The sequence below is a fragment of the Vigna radiata genome, chromosome 3, assembly GCF_000741045.1.
Source record: "Vigna radiata var. radiata cultivar VC1973A chromosome 3, Vradiata_ver6, whole genome shotgun sequence".
Classification (NCBI taxonomy): domain Eukaryota; kingdom Viridiplantae; phylum Streptophyta; class Magnoliopsida; order Fabales; family Fabaceae; genus Vigna; species Vigna radiata.
Window position 1 is genome coordinate 1,319,514 of NC_028353.1, and position 25,822 is coordinate 1,345,335.

The 25,822-nt window shown below is 30.0% G+C and overlaps 3 protein-coding genes across 4 annotated transcripts; 2 read left to right on the plus strand and 1 right to left on the minus strand.

The window, feature by feature from the left end:
* Positions 1 to 319: 319 nt before the first annotated feature.
* Positions 320 to 7,385, plus strand: LOC106756862 (F-box protein At4g02760). Its single transcript, XM_022779079.1, is given in 14 exon segments — positions 320 to 858; positions 1,602 to 1,777; positions 2,247 to 2,444; positions 2,528 to 2,638; positions 4,551 to 4,636; positions 4,711 to 4,752; positions 4,755 to 4,831; positions 5,483 to 5,547; positions 5,639 to 5,711; positions 5,788 to 5,850; positions 5,950 to 6,014; positions 6,111 to 6,188; positions 6,310 to 6,570; positions 6,752 to 7,385. Coding segments are annotated over 13 exon segments (1,590 nt in total). The 5' UTR covers positions 320 to 510; the 3' UTR covers positions 6,518 to 6,570; positions 6,752 to 7,385.
* Positions 7,386 to 8,592: 1,207 nt separating this feature from the next.
* Positions 8,593 to 11,056, plus strand: LOC106757144. Of its 2 annotated transcripts, XM_022779080.1 has the most exons (4): positions 8,593 to 8,927; positions 9,131 to 9,184; positions 9,903 to 9,985; positions 10,740 to 11,056. In XM_022779080.1, the coding sequence occupies exons 1-4, from the start codon at positions 8,662 to 8,664 to the stop codon at positions 10,760 to 10,762; spliced, it is 426 nt and encodes a 141-aa protein (XP_022634801.1). In that variant the 5' UTR covers positions 8,593 to 8,661; the 3' UTR covers positions 10,763 to 11,056. The 2 variants fall into 2 exon arrangements, with proteins under 2 accessions (XP_022634801.1, XP_014495228.1); XM_014639742.2 differs by lacking the exon at positions 9,903 to 9,985 and having other exon boundaries at positions 8,598 to 8,927; positions 9,131 to 9,272; positions 10,740 to 11,018.
* On the minus strand, positions 10,876 to 13,534 carry LOC106757242. The gene has a single exon (XM_014639868.2). The coding sequence runs from the start codon at positions 13,133 to 13,135 to the stop codon at positions 12,230 to 12,232; it is 906 nt and encodes a 301-aa protein (XP_014495354.1). The 5' UTR covers positions 13,136 to 13,534; the 3' UTR covers positions 10,876 to 12,229.
* Between the last annotated feature and the right edge of the window lie 12,288 nt (positions 13,535 to 25,822).

A 25,822-nucleotide genomic window follows, 5' to 3' on the forward strand; every position in this document is an offset into this window, starting at 1 on the left:
AAATAATATTATAAATTTTAAACTAGTGTCTTTTTTTAAACAGTTGTCAGGAAGCACAGAAGATTGTAGACGTAATAAAAAGAAAAAAAATAATAGCACGTTCACTTTTGTATAATGTGCAGCTGTCAGAGTTTGATTAGGAGGTGCGTAACTAAGAATTAATTCTGATTGGGCATGGGAGTGAAGTGACGTGGCTTATATGTCATGTCGAAGGAGAGGAGGGTAAAGGCTTGTCCGAGAAAGAACTAATAAAGGAGTGGAAAAGGTAATATAAGAAAAAAGAATTTAAAAATAATGGTTTTGAACAGATGGAGGGTCGTGAGCCATGTGATGATCCACGTGGCGCTAAGGCGACAGGCACCGGCACTGAAACGCATAGGATCTATCTGCGGTACATAGCCATAGGCACGGAATCAGAGAGGGTGAGGGTCGTGTGAATGTGAAGAAACCAAACCAAACCACTCACCACTCACTCACTCACTCACTCACTCACTCTCGGTCCTCCTGGGTATGGATTCCGTTGTCCTTCACAGTGTGAGTGCGTCATCAGCGGCTTCGTCGTCGTCTACGTCGTCAATGGCGAAGCGTCCATGTCCGTCGCAAAACCCTAGAGTGGAGAACCTGAGCGACGTGGAACGTCTTCTGGACGCGTTTCTCTCCCTTTCCGACCTCCCTTCTCTCTCCCTCGATCTCTCCTTCGAGAGGCTTCTCCAATCTGTCTCCCCTGACTCCGATCTTATCGATCGCGCCCTCAAAATGGGTTCTCTCCTTCTTGACGCCGCCAAACACTCCTCTCGGAAACGCGCTTCCAACCACAATTCCCTCGCCTGGCCCCTCCCTCCCGACCTCACCATCAAGGTCACTTTCGCTTCCCTTCCCTTCTTCCGGAGTTCCTTTTCCTTTTATTTTTATTTCAGTATTAATGTAATCATGCTGTGCTACACGTAAATGTTACTACCGTTACTCTGTTTCCCTTTCTGTTGATTTTTGTTTTGCCTTTCGTGTCGGTATGCTTATTAATTAAGTTGGTAGATGTGTTGTTAAAGAGTGCTGATTTTCGTTATTTCCCCTCCTTTCTCGTAGGGAAGCTTTTTCTTTATATTATATATGTGTAGTTAGAGTGGAAATGATTTTTCCTGAATATAATTGGATCCGAGTTTTCTGAGTCTATGAATACGAGGATTATGCATAAAAAGTACCTACGGACGAACATGTAGCACGAGATTATGGACTGCAGTTGCATTTACACAAACGATGGCTGCACATGTTTGACCTGTTTCATTGTATTTTTGAAGAACGGCCAAAATTTCAATTGTTATTGGAACTAATCATTGTTTTGTTGGAAAGCCACTTTAATTTCGGTTACCCCTAACTCATCATGGTACTGGTCTTTTTGGGGGCTGCGAATTTCTGCATAATTGGGTAAGTATTAGTCTCATACCGAGAGATTGGCTTAATGAGAGCTTATAAATTTTGGAAAGTCCTCATTTTAGGAGCTGATTTATAGTGTTGAGTCCTAAGACCAATTTCTAAGAGTTTTGAATGTGTCCATGAAGTAATTGGTAAGTTCTCTGAGTACTGATTTTGAGTCCCATACACAGGTGTTCTCAATGCTTGATACCCAGAGTCTGTGCTATGCATCAGCTACTTGTTCAATGTTTAGCAAATGTGCTAAAGATCCTCTGTGCTATACAAATCTTGATTTGACAACACTTGTTCCGAAGGTTAACAATGCAGTAGTTGCCACGATGATTCAGCGAGCTGGAAAGGCACTAAGGTTTGAAATGTCTTTTCCGTGCTATATATATTTTTTGCTCCGGAGGAAACTTCATTTTACTGCCAACTGGTGGTTTTGGTGAATACTTTGTGACAGTGCAAAATGAATCGCCTACTTTGGCTGATCATTTCCCTACTGTACTTCATCTTTAGTCATATTGGTAAAAGGAAAAAAAAGGAAAGGGTAGGGGCGCTATTTAGTTGCATATTGATTATTTGTTTGGCTGGTCTGGCTCATGTGCTTTGGTGCTTACATTTCATCGATACCTCTCATCTTTTATCAGCTCCTATTAGAACTTGTGCACTAGTTTCATCATTTTAAGTGAATTTTACCATGTAAACTTAGTTAGCTTTCAACCATAAAGCATAACCGTTCTCATTATTTTACCTTGTGTTAACTTCTTGGTCCTGCATTACACTGATCTATCTTGCGTTATTATATTCTCACATGTTATAATTCTGTTAATAAGGTCTCTTAAGCTTGGCGTTGTCCCTGGTGCTACTACTTCACTTGGATCTTGTCCACCATTTGTTTGTACCATTAGAAATGCTATTGTGGAAGTATCAAACTTTTCATGGAATGATAAGAGGTCTCGACAAGGGAGGGAGTCATCCATTCTCACAAGATGCTGCTTAAGCCCTTTAAGTGGTGATGGTGGTACCCCAGGGTATTTTTTTTTTTCATGGACTTATTAAGTATTCAGTGTGTTCAGGTGATCTGTTTTATATGGGTTATATTTTGTTTTTGTAGGGCTCTTTTAAGAAAGTTACACTTGTATAATATTGAGAGAATGGATAATGCATCCCTTGGTGCAGCATTGTCTGCATGCCCATCTCTCCTTGATTTGGAAATTGTTGGGCTGTAAGTCTATTTCCTTCAACTCTTGTTCGTTCCCTTCTTTTTGTTATGAGCATTTTCTCACTGCTGGTGGATGATGCATATGAGAATGTTATCGTTTAAAATGTGTTAAACATGATGAAAATGGATCTCTTTTTCTATGATCAGTGCGCTTCCTTACAATCTAGTGTATGTTCTATTTTAAATTCCATCTGCGATCTGCCATATTCAGGCTTGAATTTGACCAGAGGTAGAACAAAAAATGATTAGAAGACAGTGAGAGACACTTTCAGTAGACCTTTGAAGTGACCTATAGGGAGATAGTGATACACTATAAAGAATTCTTATTTAGGTCATGTACGAGCAACTCATCTTCCACATGAACAGTGTGTCACAATTTAAAAAATCCTTAGGTTTTGTCTGCTTTGCCAATTTCATGTCAGTACTTTGGACAATGGCAGAGGATTATATGAGCTTGATACAGCCTTGTTCAACAAAATGAGATGAAATAGAGGATCGTGTGATATGGTCCACTGATTTACTGCTTTTCTCTTTCTTTGGCAGTGCAACATTATGCCATGCAGAGCTTGATGTTATCCTTGTAGCAGTGTAGTGCAACATTAACTTGGTGTTAATTATGTTTCAATTCATCCAAAATTGAGTCCCTTGTAGCAGAGTCTAGAGTGCTGGTTTACATGTCCATGTTTGAGGGGAATGTGCTCCCTATAAAAAGCAAGGCTGGTTTCCTTCCATACAAAATCTCTAAAGGCATCATTTGTGTTTTACCTACATTCATTGCAACTGAATGATTGTGGCCACTGCTTATACGTTGTGAAGTACCTTAAAAATCCAAACCTCTATTTATCTCCTTATGGAGACTAAGCAAGCATAGTTGTTCTTGAGTTTAGTTCCAACTCGGTTGAATAATTTTGAAAATAGAAAGGCCTGAGCAAGATTTGGTCCGTCCCTGTTTGATATAATGGAACTAGAGAACAATTGGCACTTTACAATTTCAGATGTAAAAATCTGGGGTTTCTCCTTAGATGAGAAAGGATGACCAAAAGAATGGATGTCACTCTACGTTTGGGTCTGAATAGGCAACAGTGCAGGAGACTGGAGGGGTACTGATTTTGATTCTTATTTCCCTTATGTACTTTACATTTGACTATGAACTGCTGGAATCTTTCTTCATTTCTTCCCAATAAACCACCCCAGATATTCTCCCACATATTTTGTTAGGCCTATCATATTACTTGCCATGAGAGCACCTACAAATATCTAGTCCCACAAGATTTCCAATCCTTGCAGTGATGGGGAGTGTATTAGAGATCCACATCAACTAGAGATGTGGCAAAATTATAGTGTATAAATGATGCAAATTTCACCTTGCAATCTGATTTTGTGGAGTTGAGTTAGATCTAAATCTACTTTTTAAGAATTTCTTTTCAAAGCCTTGTTGTGCCTAGAGACCAATCAAAATTTCAATTTTTTTCCAATAATTCTGTTAAGGAATTATTCTGTATTACTCCTAGAATCCCATAATTTCTTATCAATTTTCTGTACTACTCCTAGAGTCCCAAAAATCACATGAACCTTTTGAAAGTCCTTAAACATGAAGATTATGGCACTCAAATTTAATTTCTTATGATCTGGAATATGTAATATATTAAATTCCATCTGCCATAGTTAGGATGGGAATACTTTCTGCTGTAAGTTTTGACTACAAACTTGGTCGATTTTTTTTTTTTTTTTTTTTTTTTTTTTTTTTTTTTTTTTTTTGTTTTAGACTCTGCTGTGAACATGTGATAAGCATTTAATGGGTATATGTGTCTGTCTTTTATCACTAATTTGTTTCATTTGAAAGAGAAGGTCATTTCTATATAGTGTTTGTTAATGATCCATTTCTTTCCTTTTTCTTTTTTTCCTGACATGCTAGCCATGTTGAGCTGAGGCAAACATTAATGTCAGTAAGTGCAAACTGCCATTTGATAGAACGCTTGTTTTTTGAGTCTTCTAAAACAGGTAACTTACTTTCTCAGCTATATGTTACCTTTTAGGACTTTTTATATATCTACTTATCTCTTTTTGATTTTCAGGTAGAGATGACAGCTTGAAAGCACAAACCTGTTTTGAGCTAGTAAAAATTGTCCTCATCTAACTTCTTTATCCCTTAGAGGGTTTAAGCTACATGATTGCAAAGTTCGTGTATTGGTTAAGGTATGTTTTCATGAAAGTTGCAATTTACAATGTACTAAGTTTGAAGTTCTTATTTTTAGCATATTTTACATCGTGCAGTATGTCCCCATTTGTTCTTGTTAACCCAGCAAATTTTTTATTAATTTTATTCGTTAGAAGATTCATGTTTAACTCTATCTTTTGTATATTCAATTTCTGCATTTTACTTTAGTTGGAAATTGTAGACTTGACTTTTTTTTGTCTGCACTTTTTACACCCAAAAGCATTTTGTGCTGAAGTTAGAGGTATTTTTGTGAACTTTTGCAACCTGTAACTTATCTTTTATCATGTAGCTTTGAGTATATGTTGATATTTTGCAATATGTATGAGCTTAAGTCTATCTATTTCATTGTGATTATCAACTACTGGTGAGCAAATTTTGTTTTCTGAATAATAATTTTGCAATATTATGCGCTACATATTGGTGGTCATTTTGACAACTATGTAGGGAAAAATTGGCGGCAGGATTATATGAATATTTTATTGATGTGTGATTTGAAGCTACCATTTTTGTTTTTGAATTTTGGACAATTAATTTTAAATTAGATAACATTATCCTAACTTTTCCTTTTCATGGAAGTTAAAGAAAAGCCGGATGTTGTCAGAGTTAATAATTCTAAACTGAATGTGCAGGGATTTAGGAAATTGAAGTATGTTGACTTTTCAACGTCTTATTCAATCACTGGTAACTTCTTGAGGTCAGTTGTTTCTAACAAGGCTTTGCAAGAGTCTGTTACATTCTGTCCATCTAGAAGATTGATTAAAAGTACTAAAACCTTTATTTTTCAGAAACCTTGGAAGCTGCAATGGGGGAAATTTTCTTGAGGTCTTAATTTTAAGGGATTGCATGCATCTCAAAGAGGTAATGTCTGTAATACATTTCTACCTTTTTCTATTTTTATTCAGATGCCTCAGAAACATTAATACTTCATGTGCAGATGGAAGTCGCGAGGCTGTTGACTGCAATCCTTGCTGGAGACTTCAAATTTCTTGTACATCTTGTGGGTATATGGAAATAAGTTTTAGCTTCTTATAAAATAAGAGTGATGTGTCAGTTTGACTCAATTTTGATTCGTGTTGTCACATTTACCTTTAAACAGGATATATCCAATAGGGAAGGTTTAGCATCTGAGGCTGATTGGTACCACAGGTGCTACAACTCTAGGTAATGGTTAGCATATATGAGTTCCATGAATTACTTTGACCTTTTAAATGACCTTTTTTATTCTTTATTATTTACAAATTTGGGGTTGCGTTCCAGTATTATGCCTATAAAACAGGTTTTGGAAACGAGGCCTGATATGTGTCTGGTGGCTGAATATCCATCAGCAGAAGGAAGGTTAGATAGTTTTCAGTTTAACTATTTTTGGATTCTGGTGCGCTTAATTTATTGCATGTGGAGGGATTTTTTTATTTCATTCTAATCGGCACCAGTTTTGTGTTTTCTGATTGTCCCGCAGCTATATGGAGACATTTGATGCTGATATGAATAGTGAGATAAGTCTGCCCTCACAATTGAGTAGCCACACGTCAGATGGATCAATTTTTATGAGTACATCTGAAAGCAGCTACAATAGTGATCAGGGAAGTGGCAATGAGGATGGTCAAGATGCCAACTACGTGATATACGAGGAAAGCTCAGATGAGATTGACTTTTTGTCCCTCTAGGGAATCCTCGTGGTGAGGCATCATTCAAGAAGGACAACAATTTGGTGAACTTGGTACTCTCTCTCTCTCTCTCTCTCTCTCTCTCTCTCTCTCTCTCTGTTTTTGTGTGGATGTTTGGAAGTTAGTGCCTGTTGTTTGTTTTCTTTCTAAATTCAATTCTTGTTGGACCCATTTCATTAGCTTTGTCCGCCTCTTGGCGTTTCCTAACATTGGGATTCGAATTTATGGACCAAGGGGGAGCTGTGGGGAAGAACGATGCCACAGGATGGGTGTCAACGACGGATCTGGATTTTTCAACTTTCAATATGTCCTTCTCCATAATTGATGTTCTTTATCGTGGAATTTTCAATCTGGAGGACAATTGGAGGCTGGTTGTTGTTTTAAAGTTGGCATTTGTTTCCATATTTGCAATATTGTCAATATATTGCTGCTTCATTCCGCAGGCTTCCCAAAAAAGAGGTTATTTTTCCTCGGCATCAATCCATGTAGTGCTGGAATTTATTTTTGGTTCTAATGTAGAAGACGTCTTCAATTATGTATTTTGTACCCCTTTTAGTTAATACGCAAATAAAATTAAGTAAACACTTCTTTGTTTACTTCCTAATACTGATCGGTAATAGGAGATGAGCAGGTCATGGTGCACTTTATCATGAATGAACATGGCCAGAGTTGATCAAGCACATTCCTATTCGTGAGAGGTGACATCCCTGAAAAAATGTATAACTCGCACGCATTTCGTGCAGTTCACAAATTATGGAATTGTTGTAATATTCTTTCCTGCCAACTCCCAAATATGACAATTATTGGAAGTTCCCGTGGACCTATATACCTGAGGGGCAAATATTTTATGTAATTTAAAGTTCTCCGATCTCGACTTTGGATTTCTTCGTGTTGCAATATTTCCTGGCAACAAAAAGCTTATGTGTTATAATATGTTTCTTTTGAAGAATGTATATGATACAAACATAAATAGAAGACTTGTAATTAATGACAATAATGTGAGATGCATATATATATATATATATATATATATATATATATATTTTTTTTATTTTTTTTTTTCTTTCTAAATTTAATTGTATACTCTTAAGTGTTAAATTTAATTTATAGGCGTCAATAAGATGGACATGACAACCAAGAACTTATGAGGCATACTAGTTTTTTTTTAAAGAATGTATATGATACACACGTTTTTTAAATTATATCACATTTTCAAAATTGAAGATACAATTGAGACAAATTAAATTGATATTTTTTGTAAAAGTATGAAATTCATCTAGAATTTTAACCTTAATTATAATAATTTTTATTTTAATAACTAAATTTTGTTTTATCTAAAATTATATTCATAATTTTATATCTATGATTATATAAACATTTTAATATAATTTTAAAATTTAAATAATTTATAAAGAAAAATCTCACTCTAGTTTTGTGGATTATAAAGATATATCATCATAATAAAATATTTTTCTGTTAAGCTTTATTGCCATGTTGCAATACATCCTAAGAAAAAAATTATTAAGTTAAATATGTTTTTTCTATTAAATTTTAATAAAAATTAGAATTAGTCTATTTTAGAATTAAATTTTAATAAATAACTTAGATACTATCCTAAAATACATTTGAAATTTCAATTAAACTTAATAAAATTTAATTAAAAAATTAAATTCACATATTTCTAAAATTAAAAAATAAATTAAATCAAAATTTTGATAAAAAACTAATTCTAATTTTCATACTAAAAACGTATATACTCATAATTTTATTTTATATAGTGTCATTAAATTCATTGTTGAAAAACAACATTGAAGTTTCTTTATTAATTGAGAATTTCTGATAAGTCTTAACAAATAAGAGTACATTCATTGATGCGGCTGTGTTTTTCAACCTAATGGTTTTCTAGTTAACTTTTTTATTATTATTTTAACAGGCATCTAAGTCAGGATTAATTGAGATAGGTGATTTTGATGGCTCTAACTTGTGATATATTTTTAACACATCTTTCTAAGATAATTTAATTAATTAAATTTTATTAGAAATTATGTACAAATAAAATAGTAATGATAAATTGGCAAATCCAATGTCCTTCTATTTACAGGGTTTGCAGTTGCAGACAGTAGTAACTCGTGTTCCTTGAAACGATGATAGTACTCATGTCGGTGTTGCCATTTCCACTCTCAAATAGACTACCTACACAAACCCACAATCCTAATTCGCATCAACGTTTTCCTTCTTCCTTCACTTTCCCCACATCTTTCCCCAACAAAACCGTAGTCTTTGGTATCAATCCCAGCGACTCCAAAGACCCTTCTTTCTTCGACGAAAATGGCGTCGTCAACGACATGGAGGGTTACCTCAACCACCTCTCCCTCGAATACGATTCTGTTTGGGACACCAAACCCTCTTGGTTGGTCACCTTCTCCAATTATTTCTATAAAATGCCCTTTTAATCCCTAATTTTTTTTAAAGTAAGTATTTTGGTCCACCGAATTGTTGTAATTTTACATTGATATTGGAATTTTGAAAGCATAATTTAACATTTTTTTTTGGTGTTTAGTGACACTTCGTCATCGGTGGTTGATTGTTTATCCTTTTTGATATTTTGTTTAGGTGTCAACCCTGGACAATAGCGCTCACGGGGCTTGCAGTTATTGCCATTAGTTGGTTGGTTTTGAATTCTCTCTTAGTCACTTCGTTTGTATCGTCGCTAATATTTGCATGGTGGTACATTTTCCTCTATTCTTATCCCAAGGTTCGTAAGCACTGCGTTTTTTCTTTTTTTCTTTTTTTTATCTTTTTCTTTTGTTTTTCATAACATGGTTCTTTATGTGCTTATTCTGGTTTACGGTATAGAAATCAGAAGGAACACATCATGTTTTTCTACAATAATTTCTACTAGGGAGAAAAATAAGACAAAACATCATTAAGTGAATTTTTCTACAATTATGGAGAAATTAATTATAATTTTTCTTTCGAAAAGTGTTTTTGAAGAACTTCATCTAGACCTTAAATTAGCATGACGTTAGGTGAAGTTTTCTTGCAAGGGTTACTGCATTCTTTTTTTTTTTTTTTTTTAAACAATTAAAGAAAGTTAATATAATATATGTAAGATGTCAGTGTAGTCTTTTTCTTATACTTGAAAGGAATTAGTGTGTGATAAAAGAATTAAAAGGCTTGTGACACCTCACAAAACTTCTGAAAGTGCCTATGTAATCTGCTATTTAAATATTGCGTTGACATAAAAGTGCACATGTGGTTAGTGTTTGAGTCTGAGCTTATGAATCTTGGATGCAGTGGGATTTTGAGATTACCTTAAGAATTTTCTTTTGTTGATGGAATACTCGTAGTGATTAAAATTTCATGTCGTTTTACCCGCTCATAGGTACCTGCTAGATTTTAGTCAGAGGCTTTTGGTGTGCTTAGGGAATGAAGCATCAATTTTGGTTTATGTAGTGATTTGTTCAGGTCTTGTTTCCTTAATAGAAATTGATGTTGATATGGTTCGTGTGTTTCTTGAAACTAGAGAGAATGATATTAGATATATTACCAATAATTGAACATGTTTGGATGAGTTTTTCCATAAATTTCTTCTAGGAAAGAAAAATAAGAAACAGATTGGAATATTTTATTGGCTAAAACTAGTTTGTACATGAACTAATATAGAGGAGGTTTCCTATATAACTTTTCTATTTTTCTTTTTATTTTTTTAACTTTTACACTAGCTAATTTTAGCTTGTGGAGAAGTCAACTAATTTTTTTGTGATTTTCCTTTTTCCTTTTTCCTAGAAGGACTTACGGAAAAACTCATCCAAACACACTACAGTTTCTACGTGGTATTAGATTTTGCAGTTGAGAAAGTTATGTGGAGTGTGGAATCATGCATGTGCTTACATTTCAGAAGTTAAATTATCATTACACCTGAAGTGACTGTTTGTAAAGTAAAGGACTTATTACAGATGTTGCTTAAATAAGCAACTACAGGTTATTTAAGCTTTAAAAAGAAATCAAATTTTCACGTCAAAATGAGGGTTCTCTTGTGTGTTAGTTGAGAAATAAAATAGAACTCTGATAAAAATAGGTAAAGAATTCAGTCGTGTTCTTAATTGAAGATTAGTAGCTCTAAATTCTATCTGATAACAAGACATCTTTTAAAAGAGAATTAAGAATTCTATCAAATGCTTTTGCAGTAATTTTCAGCAAGAAATTTGTTTGTTGTCAGGCATATTCAGAGATGATTGCTGAGCGCAGAGAAAGAGTTACAAATGGTGTTGAAGATACGTTTGGTCAAGGGAAGAATCAGTGATTCGTATTATTCTTACCCGAGCTGTATTCATCTTTTACGCCTTTTGTTCTTGCTCTGTCTATCTGCTTGTATTTGTACATTCAATTACTGAGTAGTCGTTGTGTTACTGCCAATTGGCTTGGAGATAACAGGGTGATGTACAAGTCTTGAAAACTAACGTTCTGTATAATAAATATTTGACCTTGTCTTCTCACACTGGACGCGCATGCGTATATGGTTTGGTTTGGTTGAATTGAATTGGAGAATTGTTCCCACAATCTGTGAAAATATCTTTCTGTCACAACTAAGAAGTATTTATATTTTCAAAAGCTTCGGTCAGAGCTACGAAGCAGTAGTTATCGTTAAAAAATGTGTTGTTAGCTTTTGTATTGTACAAAAAGTCGTCCAGAAGATGTTTATCTAACGAAAGCTTTCATTGGGAAAAAATAGCGAAACAATCTGCTGCAGAGTCCACCATCATGAACATTCAGTATCATGCCATCAATTAATTCTAAGGCAAAATAATTTCCAAGCAAAATAGTTGAAAATTACAAACACAGAGAACACTGAAATTAAAGTTATCCCTTTGTATGAGTTAAAAAGGCTCATAGCTTGGTCATATATGCACACACATATATACATATGTTCAGTTTAGGACATTTACCCTAACCATTTGGAGAGAATAAAATAAGTTTGGCACATTCTTTTCCTCCCCGGTATGAATAGAAAAAGATTCTAAGAAGGTTGATGGAAACTTGGCCAATATCCTTTCAGGTTGTGAAAGTTAAGCTATCAGCAAGAACTTAGTCCTGTTCAAAAGGTCAAGAGTCGTGTTGTTGTTTTAAAGTGGTTGTTGAAAATGCAAATCAAAATAAAAACTTTGAAGCCTGAGTTTAAAGTTAAACGTCGGAACTGAAAGTCCATCAAAACTGTCAAAATCGTGCTTTTGTTTCTGGGTGATCGTTGAAAATGGAAAACATTTGAAGCTTAGGGTTTAAGTTAAAAGTCAAGGCGAAAGTCAATCAAAGCTTCTCTATACCGTGCTTGTTATTTTCCTTATTAGCAGAAATTCCTCGACAACAGTGATACCACCAAAAAGCTTTTGTTCTACGCACCTTTAATCTCTCAGTAAACCATATATCTAATGAACAATTTCAGCAAGAATATTGATTCAGAGATTTATAAACCACAAGAAGATTATTCCAGAAGTTCTAATGGAAGGAATATGGAGGTCTAGTTGTATATATACGTGCGATTGAATTAAAGAGAAGAAAAAAAAAAAAAAGAGAGAAAGTACTAAGGCAAAAAGAAAAAGACGAGTTTATGAGTTTCATGTAATTTGATCACGTGATTGCTGAAAACTGTGTGGCTGGCAATACCAGTTTAGCACTCAAGAATAAGATTTCATAACTTAACTCCTATACTGACTACTCATTTCTCCAAGCATACAAAATGAGAGAGAATCCAAGACCTTGCAACTGGGAATCCCTGAACTGCTGAGAGTAAGCCCATGTGAGAACAGAAGGATCAGAAACAGATTGGCCTGAGAACATCTTCTCGGTTGAAATGCAAGTTTGGAACATAAAGACTGCATTTCCCAGAGCATTTCCAAAGAGCCAATTATGTACATCCCAAAACACTTCCACTGGTAGGCCATCCACCAAAATAGTGTGATTGCCCCGGAATTTCCACTTGAGTTGCTTCACCTGCATCACCGTCTTGCTATCAATTCGGATCACAAGGCATGGATCATTAAGCCCAAGTGTATCACACTCAATTCTCACATCATGCACTTGGCCCTTGTCACAAAACTGAGCCTTTGCACCATAAAACTTCTTGCCAAAAATGTGCTCTCTCTTTGCAATAAAAACGGCTTCCGAGTTAGCACAAGCATAATCACTGTCAATCTTCTTGCATGCTTCCTTTTTCAGATCCCCAAGGAGTAAGACCATCTCTTGGTTGAACACAACAACCAAATAAAATCCCTCCAATGGTTCAGGCCCGGAACCAAATTTAGCACAGCTCAAGTCCCAAAGTATATCTATTTTGCTAGACTCAACCTCCAAATTCTTTGACCCTTTTCTTTTTGAGAACAACCATGGCTTTATATCAACCTTGCAGAGACAATGATTACCCAACTCATCGATTCCCACACTCAACCCTTGTCCCATCAAATATTTGGTCCAAGAGACAGTAATCAAGAACGAACGGCCTCCTAACTTACACCGATAGACACAAGTAACAACATTTTGAGCTCCCCTTGTTGTACTTGAATAGGAGGAATCTACAACCTGAACACCATTTTCTCCAAAACAAGAAGGAAACTCCTTCATGGCAGCTATTTTCTGAACTTGTTTCCTGAAATCTGATCTTTTATCACACTTTATGAGAAGGAAAAGATCATGGCCAAAATTTCCTCAAGATCAGCTCAAAAACTGTTAATTTTTCATCTGAGTCAGTATTTGTTTAGAATGGGACAGCAGAAGAAAGAAAGACAGAGAGAGAGAGAGAGAGAGAGAGAGAGAGAGAGAGAGATTTGCTTTAGCTGCTAATCGTATGAGAAACTACTAAAGTAGAAGCCAAAATGTCTGATTTGAGAAATGGAAGGAATAGAAAGGAAAGGAAGGGTAAGTAAAAGAGAATTTGCTTTTAGCACATGGGGTAACAAGAAAAGTGACGGAATGGATAAAGCATTAAAACCTGGAATATAATAAAGAGAGTTTTACACCAAAAATTTAAAAATAATAGAGAGTTGGTCAAACCATTAAGTGTGGCAACTTGGATATGTGTGTGCTCAAGAGACTCGTAAAAAATATAATGATGCCAGCTCAATTTTTCAAAATTATAATTATGTCCCTGCTGGAAACTGTTTAAAATAATTGCCATAAAATAAAATGATTGAAATCATTAGTTATAAAACGTAATTTTTAAGAATGAATTCCATGTATCACTTCAAAGTCTCTATAAGAGATTAATTTAATTAAATGATACTTTAAAGCCAAAAAATAACACTGCTTAATATTTAATAGTTTTCCATTCCTATTAAAAAGAATCCGAATTATCAAAGTATTTGGTCAATAATTGAGTTTTTAAATATTTAGGAATAGTTTATCGAAAATAACTGATAAATGATAGAAGAAATGAGAATGAGTGAAGAGAGTATATTTTGGAATGAAGATGAGAGAAGTGAAATGTATTAATTAAGTGGGCACCTTCTCAATTCCACCATTAATTGATAACTAAGTATTCCAACCCCCCAAAACGTGCCTTTTTTTTCCACAATTAGTGGGACAACTGTGTTTAGACATCCAAATTCCATTTTGACAACAGTTATAACCTATAACTTACTACTTATTCTATTCATGTCTTCAATGCTAATAACACTCTTAAGCCTCTATATTTAAACAAACCATTTTGTTTTCTTACATGCTTACTTAAACAAACCATTCTCGCTTCACGGATAAATTTATTAAAAAGTTAATTTTAATACTAATTTAATCTTATAAAATCAATTTATAAATAAATAGAATTTATATTATTTATATATTATAAATTGATTTTTTATTAATGAAAAACTTTCAATATTTTTTTACAATGAAACATTATCTGAATGGAATTGTGAATAATAATAAATCTTTTTAGAATAAATTTTAATATTATATATTAATATATAAATTTTAAGTTTAATTTAATTTTATAAAATCAGTTTATAAAATGATATTTTTATATTATAAATTGGTTTGATTTTTAGTTAAAGGAGATTTCTCATAAAATTATTATAATGAATTGTGATATATTTTTTTGATGGTTTTAATTAGGTGGGGGAAGGAAGAGACTTTTGCTAAGTGTTTCGATGGAAATTGCACGCTATATATCATATTCAACAATTAATTTGATGAGATGATGTGGATGATCTTGATCTTGCGTTAACCAAACCAGGGATTAGGTGCCCCACCAAGGAACACTTTAGATTATGGACCAGGCCAACTGCTTCCAACTGTAGCCATTAATTGAATTTCTGAGAAATTCTTTAATAGTTCGGACCAGCTCATGCTTCCATTTAATACATACACATTCAAGATTTTTAATTTATGAAAAATGTTAAAAATCTTATATTAAGTATACCTTAAGAGATCTGGAGTTTGTGAGGAAAAAATATAAATGAGACAAATATGTGTTTTTCAACTTGTTTTTGAGATTAAATTAAGCATAATTAAGCTTAAATTCTGTTTCGGTGCAATTGGTTCGAGGATCGGTTGACCTTCCTTCTCTACTCTCTTTCAATTGTTTTAATATTTTCTGAAAATACAATCTTCCGATGGTGGTTGATCTGTAAAAGACATTCCAACGCTCAAGTCAGATATATTTATCAAAGGTCTATATTTTTATGATGATAGATCCAGATGTTTTACCTGAACGCTAATAATATACTTTATAAGGCTTGTCATAGTCAAACACATTGATTAATCATTAAACCAGACAATCAAATTCAATAATATCGGTTAATTGTCTATTAATATCATATTCTTGTGCAATATGACATGTCAATTACTCATAAATAGTGTATATTCGCATTTAATATGACCATTAAACATATTAATTAGTCATTAATAATTTTTACTTTTCTTCATTAATGTTTATCTGACCATCAATTGGTTGTCTGTTTTGATTCCAAACTCTACTTAATTGATCGGTTATCGAGATACACTACAAATTCTAAATAAACACTTAACCATGCATTACGTGATTTTTGTTTTGAAACTACGATATGTTGTTTTCTTATCATGTAATAAATTTTCTTACTTTCTACTGCTCAATCATTTTTCTTTCCTTAAACAAGGTGTGGAGGAAAGGTTACCTAGTTGTCTCAATAATGGTGCAGGGAGGGGTCGGCCTTTTGTTTTAGTTATTTTTATAAATATTAAATAATATTAAAAATTCAATTGTAAGTTTAAATTTTGTATTATATAAAAATATATAATTTATTATCTTAATTTTTTTAATAAAAGATACTATTAATCCTTTATTTAAATTATCATGTTTCATTATTTTACATTTTCTTGATTAAGTCCTCAAAAACTCATCAAATGTTGAGTTTGTCACTTATTTAATTTTCTTATCCCAAATATCATTGAACAGCTGGAAATTTATATAATATATGGTTAAGTAACATTTTTATGTATTTAATTTTTTATTGTCATTGATGTAAAATATCACGATGACTAGTTCTTTAGAGTTTTTATTGATTATCTTCAATTAATCTTTTCTAGTAATAGTCATAATTTTTGAACTTGAGTTCTTGTTTATGACTAATTATATATATATATATATATATATATATATATATATATATATATATATATATATATATATATATGAGAAATGATTGTGATTTCTTACTACCAAAAGTCTTTGCAGGCTAGATGTTGTGCATGACATGTGTTGCTCTTCCTTTTTGCCCCTTTGTTTTGTCCCTTCATAGATGGATATATAACCACGAAATTGAAAAGAGCGACGGAATACGTATACACATACACACGTATGTCGACCCACACGTATACTATATATATATATATATATATGTATAATATTTATTTATTTATTGATGAATAAAAGGTTATGATGGTGGCGGTCCTGATCCTGATCTGATGGTATGAAAATGTGCAGTGATGGTGGACTTTGTGTTACCAAATGGCAACTTCAAACACAGAAGCAATAGGGATTCCATGGATTTAGTCACGCTTTTGCTAAGACAAAAGTCACACGCACATTAGGACTGTTAATCAGGATTAGACCACTCAATTTCCATTGCCGTCAAATTAAATTATTAAGGTTTTCATATTTTTTTTCCTCAATTTTCTTCATAATTTTATTTCCCTTAGTTTGTAGTTTTATCTATTTTAGTCCTGTTCCTTTTATAATTTTTTTTATTTCTCAGTAACAATGACACCGTGATATTAATATTATTTTGGTCGAATTGATCGGGTGGTCTCAATTTTTAAAAGAGTGTGTTTGCTTTTTTTTTTTAAAAAAGTATTAATTTCATTTTCAAATGCGTTAATATACAGTAATAAAGTCTATTTAGTTAGTTTTTCAGAAATAATGTTAACTGTGTGATGATGTGATAAAACAATACAGTGATATTGTAAAATAGTGTGGTAATACGACAAAACACACTTTGCAACAAGTGAAAATACATAAATTTACTGTGTAATGGTGTTTTTTTAATGGAAAAATTTGAAGCTTATCCTAATTGAAATTTGAATTTTGTCGTAGTAACAAATCTTATCGTATTAACAAACCTTGTTGTAGTGCCTTTTAATTGAGAACATATATCTGAAATGTCGAAGAACTATGATGAATTTGAACCTTAACCTCCTATAGAGACTTTAATTGCCCCCACCACAACTCTTCCCCCATATCCATAAGTAAGGTCAAACAATTATTGGAAAAGGACACTAATGTTGCAAACAATTTCATATTCCCAAGTACATCACATTCTTTCAGTGAAAAAATAGACTGTGACAAAGAACACAAAGATATGAAAATAGAAAATGTGGAAGAGAATGATGACAATCAAACGCAAGATCTGCATCACGAAACAAACAAGATCTAAGGGAAAAAAATGGACAAGTGAATCGAGCATGTATACTTACTCTAGTATTGCTGTTGGCATATCTCCTTTTCTAATTAATTTCAACCTCTCTTTCCTTAAGCGAAGTCGCTTGGTGATTCTAAACAGATTGACAATAATATTTGACAACTTGAAATTTCCTACCAGAGGATCTGTGAGTACTCTAAAATCGCTTCTCTTCTTCGTTGTTAGAATTCCTAATTCATAAACTTTTCGAAACCCTAATCCTAAATTTCTACATCAGAAAGCTCTTATGGATTATACGTCAGAAGACAAATGTCACAACACCAAAAAATTTTACTAGAATATACCCGATAAGTTAACATTAACTATTTAAAGGCATGAACAAAAATAGACTTGATTAATGCATATTAACCCATTTGAGTACAAAATAAACACTTTTTTAAAAGCCATGATCAAATAAACACATTGTCGAAGGTAAAGATCACTCAAACAATTAAGCCTATTTTTTCTTATATAATTTAATTATTTTTCATATAATTTGATATGTATCTTGATTGATGAATGGTAAAAAAACACGTAAGTGTCTCATTGGACTTTATATAGCATTAAAACAACATTTACAATGAGTTATCTTAAACATTTATAAACATTAGAATTCTCATTATTCATAACCTTCTAATTAATTAATTAGTAAAAAGGCATATTTTATTGAATTTTTTTGAAGAAAAGTTATATTAAAACTAAATTATAATAAATTGTGACACTCTTTTTAATTTAAATTTTTGAGAAAAGAATTTATAAATTGTTTTTCTTCAATATTTTTTTTAATTTTGATTTAACACATTTAAAGTGATGTTTAAATTTAAATATTTAATAATCTATTTATTAATTGTGAATTTTTTTGTATCATATCTTGTAATTGCATCCAAATATTATATGATAAGTGAATTTGTCTAATTGAAAATTTTTAAGTTTAATCATTCATATAGTTTTTGTTTTCCATAGTTTTTGTTTAAATAGGTCTTTTATTTATTTTTTTGTCTTAATTGGATTCCAAATTTTGAAAAATTATAATAATTAAGTTAGTGTAGTTAGTTTCATACTAACATCGTTAAAAAAGTGTCACATGTTAGCTTGTGGTTTTAAATCTCTAAAAAAATAATTACTTTTAATTTTATTTTGTTTAAATAAAAAAATTTCCCACATACATATTAATTTAACATTGTATCATATAACATGATAGTGTGACATGTTTCAATTATTTTATCATTTTAAAATTTTTTGAAAAAAAGTTGAAAGTGCGCGAAGAAATCACATAAGTGTAGAAAGAATGATTCTTGTCTCGTCTCTATTTATTATTATTTTCTCTATAAATTATTAAAATACATTAAATTTTTAGATAATTCAAAATTTCGTATTAACATTTCTTTATGCATTATAACCTTTGATATATTTTTTATATCTTTTTTATCATTATTTGATTTTTAATTAATTATTTTTTGATCTTTTTATATTTATACAATTATTTTCTTTCTTGATATTTAATGTACTTTTTTATATTTTGAATACTTAATAATATTAAATTTTATTTATTACAATTTTTACTTTTTATATAAAAATGATTTAATTAATATTTAAAATAGTAAGGTAATGGATATAAATAGATATACATATATATTATTTTTCATATCCATTAATATAATGATGTCGATGATAAAAATTTAATTTTTAATTTAAAATAAAAATGGAATATTAAAATTCAGAAGCCTCACCTGTCTCAATCTCCAACAAAAGAAGATTAGGTGGTGAGTGTGTTCAAATATACTTCTATGTTTCTAAATAATCTAAGTCAGATTGGGTGGAATCAAAGAATTAAATATGTGGTCTCCATTACTAACAACCCTATTCAAATTATATTCTTTGCACCTAAGAATATTTGCAGAGGGATGAAAATATATATTAAAAATTGTATTTGGAAAGAGAAGCAACAAAAAGAAGAGCGTAGTGGAATGATTAAAGGAGATGGAATAATGGTAAAGTTTGAGACAAAAGATTGCTTAGAAATAGAGGTTAATTTATCCCTTATTATGTAGTGTCAGTGTATCACAGTATGAGAAAAGAAGGTAGACTTTAAATTCATGATAAATTGTCTTGCTGTCTCCCACCTTCTCTGTAATAAAAGCATCTACATACTTACAATCAATATCAATCATGGATTTTATGCCTTTTCTTTCTTTCATTCCATGCTTTTCTCAATTCTTTTGCACTCTCTTAATATTTTTCAATCATATCTAAATATGGTAGGATTATTATTTGTTTAGTTAAAGTTATAATTAGGTTTACAATCAAGAGTATAATTATTTTAAAAAGTTATTGTTTATATATTATAAAGTCATATTTTGATTTGATAGAGTTAAGTTAAAATTATTAAAATTTAAAATGTAAAAAATGAATTAGGGTTTTGCAGGAATAGGTAATATTATGTTTTTATTATATTATCTTTTCTTCTTCTCATCAGAAAACAAAAGTTAAAACTTTTTATATTTAGAAGATCACTTTGAGGAATTTAAGGGTGAGTGTAAGTTTTATATTAAGTATAACATATTATAAATTTATTGGTTTAAGATTTTAAATTGAAAATAAAATATAAATTTCTTAAATGAGTTAAACCCAGGTTTAATTAGTATTGGATATATGATAAACATAAAATCAAATTAATGATTAGATGTTTAAGTACGATACATAATAATGAAAAATATATTTAATTTGTTTTTTAAGGTTTACTTAAAAACGATTAATATAGATATAAAAAATATTAGTAACATAAATTTGTAAACAAAAATTGACATTGAGACATCTTATCGCCAAGTCCTGCCAACCTAACAGGTCCTTGTGACGAAAAGTTTCAAATGCTTTCAAATCAGTTGTCAAAAACTAAGGTATGTTAACATAAACATGTCATGTGTAAATTTTTTTGGCATCCAAATTCTGCGGAATGTGGTCATGGGTTCTTCATACATGTTGGCCTTAAATTATAAATTTTAACGTTGCATTGAATCTTTTTGTGTACTGTAGTGGGCCAAAATTGCTTTCACTAGAGAGAGACGTTCAAATTTTGAAGAACACAATAGAGGATCTTTGTCGGAAAGATGAAATTGAGAAATAATTTGTTTTTGGAGGAAGGAGATACCAAAGTTTGATAAAGGTGAATGTCTCGTATGACTATTCGATGAATGTTAGACCAGGCCATTCAAATGGTTAAGTATGTCACAAGAATAATCATACATTATTATTGACATCGAACGACTATGATTTGTGGACTAAACAGTCATCCCATAATTTAATTTCGTCTAATATTGATTAACTTACAACAAAATATGATTATTACTAATTAGATTATGATTAGACTGTCACTAATAAAATGTACTTATTTCTACTCTCATGTTTTTTTTATTAAAAGAAAAATTATTTTCACTCTTATTTATCTTTTGTTTTCTTTCATTCATATTGTTCTTTTTAATCTAGTGAACTTATGTATATTATTTTTTATGAATATAGAAGAAAAACAATGTGATATGTGTCTTTCAATAACTGGTTTTTAATTGTAGCTTGATTGTCATAAATTTTCCTTCTAATAATGTATCTGAATTTTTATTAAATTACGATAAATTATTTTTTAAACTTTTCTAATGAGCAAGAGAGAGAAGATTAATTTAAAATTCCAACTTCAACATTTGATTATTGATGCTTCTAACCATCCAAATTTGAAGAGATTATTAACCATGCTTAAATTATGTCAATTTTTGATAAAAACAAATAAAATAAAAAATATTGAAGATTTTACTTGATTGATCATCTAATTTTTCCTATTTTAACTTTTCTTATTTATACAACTACAACAAAAAAATTATTTTTTACAATAAAGATTATAAAAAAAATTGCAAAAAAAAATATGAATTTCTCGTAGACAACATGATTATTTAAATTGAAAAAAAAAATTATTGAAAATTTAGTTTCAATTTAATTATTGATTAATTAAAAAAATTTGAAAGAATGAAAGACAATCCTTTAAATGTGTTATTTCTTTGGTAATTACAATTATACTAAATTATGTATTAATTTTTATTGTATTAATGATAATAATTAAATATATAAATTTTAAGTGTATTATTTTAACTCTCCAAAATAATTAGATATATTTATAGTTTATCTATGCTGTTTGTTAGTAATACAATCCAGAAATTCATGTAAACATTCTACATGGATTATTATTAGAGTGGGGAGGTAAAAGAGATTTTATATCTTCTATGAAATTAATTGTCAAAATTTTTATTTGTAGTGATTTTTAATCATTAAAATTTGTAATTTAACCATCACAAATAATATAATGTATTCTGTAATAATTTAATTAATTAATTATCTTAAAATGTATTTTTTATTAAACACTTAAGGTATATATGTTTAATAATAGAAATTATAATCTATTTGGATCAATAATATACATTAATATAGATAATAATTAAATATTCTTGGTAATTATTTTTAATTTTCATAACTCGGACATGTTTTAATAGTATAAAATATTTTTTATATTTCAATCAAACCAACGTGAATTCAGGATGGATCATTATACATATATGTATAAAAGTTCTATTACTTAAATGGATACGATTGTGAAATTACATAATATTATGTGAACTGGATATACCATTCTCGTTTATCATTAATAGCAATTAATTATATTTCAAAATAATGTAAAATATTCAATTCCATTCACGTTAGAAATTGGACAATATAAAAAGTTACATTATATATTTATGAGTGAGTTGATAATGAAAGATATAAAATACCTTGAAAATTTATTTAATATATTAATACAAGTTTAATTTAATAAATTGTATAAAATAAATTTATAAAGTAAAATTTATACTAATATATATATATATATATATATATATATATATATATATATATATATATATTATAGTTTTATTTCTATGTTATGTTTATGTTAGATATTCAATATATGTAAGACCTTACAAGAAAATTATATGTTATTGATGGATATAATTTATTAGTAATAATAAAAATATATTAATAATTTGAATTTATCGACAAATTATCAATGTTGAAAAAATCATCAATAAATAAATTGGTTGTTGTTGGTCAATTTTATCAATAGATAACGAAATTTATTAGTAAATATTAATAGTCATAAATTCATCAATAATTATTTACAAATTCAGAAATTAAATGACCTCTACATTATACAACCCAAACATTAAATGACTTTTAAATTTACAATCCCATAATATTTTTAATAATTTAACTTTTGTAATCTGAAAAAAAAATTAAATTTTATAATCTAGAAATCATTTTTATTTTTAATTCAAAAAGCTTTCGAGTTACACAATCTAAAACTTATCTAAGAAAAAAATAAAATGAGATGTTTTCAATATAGGAGTGCAAGAAAAAACTTATGGAGGAAGTGTAGGAAAAAAACAGCCCAATAATCCCAGTGGGAAAGCCCATCTAGGTAGGCATAGAACTTCAAGTCTTTATACCCATAAGAGAAATTGAAATGCTGAATTATGCATCGGTGTTTATTTATATAATAGTAAGAAGTTAAAAAACAATATCGTTTAAGAAGCTAAGGATACGTAATAATGGTAGTAACAGGAAATGTTCGATATCAATGAGTGAATTATTGCAAAATTAGTGATTAGTTAATCAGATGTATGTATTTTTTCTAGAGCTGTCAAAACGGGTAACTCGGCCCAACTCGACCTGGTCTATTACGGGTTGGTAACTTAGTAAGCCAACTCAATTCAACTCATTTATTAGCTAACCATAAAAATTTGAATCCGGCCCAACCCACAACGGGTTGGTGGATAAACGGATTGACTCACTGACTCATTTAATTACAATTTTTTTCTAAATAAAATAAAATTACAAACTTTTTATAATTTAAATCTAAACAAATTTCACTCCTAAATTTCATTCCAAACATGAGTGTTTAATTAATTTTGAAAATAGGAAACTTAAATAAATTTTTCAAGCAAAAAAAGTAATAAATATTTTTTTATAAAATTAAAATTAAATTTTAATAAAGTAAAATTAGTTAGGTGGGTTAGTGGACCAACCCGGTCCACTACGGATTCAACCTGCATGAGCCGGGATTAAACAAGCTGGATTGAAATTTGACCTGCATAAAAAAATTATAATTTTTTCAAACTCAACCTGGCCTGAACCTGTGGTAGCTGAATTGACCCGCGGGTTGTGACCCATTTTGACAATTCTAATTTTTTTTATCGATTACAAAACCCAAGTAACTTAAGGTTTCATTACCCTACATCATGAAAACTTATTACATTTTTTACATATAATATAAGAAGAATAATTAACATTGCTAGTTATAAAAAAAAATTGTGCACGTGTATCATTAGAGTAGTATAAGAAAAATAAAGAAGGTTGATGAGACACAATTTTTCTAGTTTATTACTTCTTTTTTTCAAACAATACTCTTAGTTTAACTCAACTTCAACTGTATATATTAAGTGTATCCAAGTAAAAAAATTAGTAAGTTTTCCCTTTATTTTAATTTTTCTCTCTATTTTTTTTTTGTGTGTGAATAACATTGGAGTTTAGAGAATGTTGGTTTTTGTTGATCTATTTTTTTTTTTATCATTGTATTGTTTGGTTTACTAGAAAAAAATATATTAAATTATTAAAAGAAAAGATTTTGTTGGTAAAACAAAATTTATGGATAAATTTCATCAATATATTTTATTGATGAATTTTCATATTTTAACTATTAAACAAAATATGTTAATAATAAATTAGAATATTTATTAACAATAAGAATATTTATTTGTAAGGAATTCATCGATAAAATTTGTTAATAAAATTGATTGAAAATTGATTATCTATTTATAAACGGATGTTAAAGTTTTTGTTTTGAAATTTGACTATATCATAATAATATTAATCAGTAATTGACTTTTTTTTTCGTAATTTATTTTTTTTGAAAATTTGTTAGTAAATTTATTTAAAACTTATTGGTAATTTAATTGTTTGAAATTAGGTCTATAAATTCATCAGTAATTGAATTATAAAAATACAATAGTAAATTTTTTGATAATTAATTTCTTTAAAAATTCATCAACAAATTCATTAATAATTTAATATTTTGAAAATTCATCTATAAATTTGTTAGTAATTGATTTTTTAAAATTTGTCATTAAATCTATTAGTAATTAAATTTTTTATAAATTTGTTAATAATTCTATTTTTTTTTTTAAAATTTGTTGGTAGTTTCATTAGTAAATCTATCCATAAAATTGACACCAAATTTTTCATTAATGAAATATTTGTTACACTAAAAAAAATTGTATGTATTACTGGTTATTTTTTTTAATTGCATCATTTTAAATCATCGTTATTTATTTGGGTGGCGGTTTTCTGAAACATAATTCTTGCTCTCATAAAGTATAATGGTTTAAGATGAACCGTCAAAATAATTGTTATTTTATATTACGTATACAATGGTAGTTTAAAGAGACAAATAACGTCAATTAAACTAACATATTCAATGGAAAAATGATGCTTAGATAGTGACCATAGTGAAAGTGTTCTTACAATGACTACCATAACATCTCTTAGATGAAACAACACTTTTGTCACCATTTTCAAACTGAAAATCTTGGTAAATTCAGATATTTTTTGGTATTAAGGTAGCACACTTCAACAATAGTACTATTGTATCTCAAATAAAGTATGTATTGAATATTTTGGAAGAAATTGGGTTGATGAATTTAAAATATGTTAACACACCCATGAATCCTAATACAATTCTCCTATCAAATAAGGGGAAGTCTATTTTAGATCGAGTAGTATAAAAGATTGATTGGGAAATTAAATTACCTTATAGTTACTCGTCCTAACATTTCCTTTGTCATCAATAAATGTGATGATCACTAGAATGCAATCATCCTTATATTAAAGTACATCAAAGGATCTCCTAAAAAAGTTTGTTATATGGTTCCTATAAACATACAAAAGTTTTTTACTATTCATATATTGGTTGGGCAAGATCTCCTTCTGATAGAACATCTACGTCTAGCTATTGTATCTCCATTGGCGGTAACTTGATCTCTTAGAATAACAAGAAACAAAGTATTGTGACAATATCTAGTACAAAAACAACATATAGAGCTAAGGCCTCAACCACTTGTGAACTTGTTTGGCTTAAGCAATTGTTTAAAGAGTTACAGTTTGGAGATGTCACTTAAATGACACTTATGTGACAATCAGATTCTTCTTCATATAAGTTCTAATAATCTCTTTCATGAGAAGACAAAACATATTGAGATTGATTGTCATTTTATTTAAGAGAAGATTGTATTTCAAAACATCAAGATTA

What these genes read in the sequence shown, in the direction of transcription:
- LOC106757144 (XM_014639742.2), top strand. Translation starts at nt 8,662, where the DNA reads ATGATAGTACTCATGTCGGTGTTGCCATTTCCACTCTCAAATAGACTA. An exon ending in TGGGACACCAAACCCTCTTG is followed by an intron (nt 8,928 to 9,130) that starts GTTGGTCACCTT and finishes TATTTTGTTTAG; the next exon opens with GTGTCAACCCTGGACAATAG. An exon ending in TCCTCTATTCTTATCCCAAG is followed by an intron (nt 9,273 to 10,739) that starts GTTCGTAAGCAC and finishes GTTTGTTGTCAG; the next exon opens with GCATATTCAGAGATGATTGC.
- LOC106757242 (XM_014639868.2), bottom strand. Translation starts at nt 13,135, where the DNA reads ATGAAGGAGTTTCCTTCTTGTTTTGGAGAAAATGGTGTTCAGGTTGTA.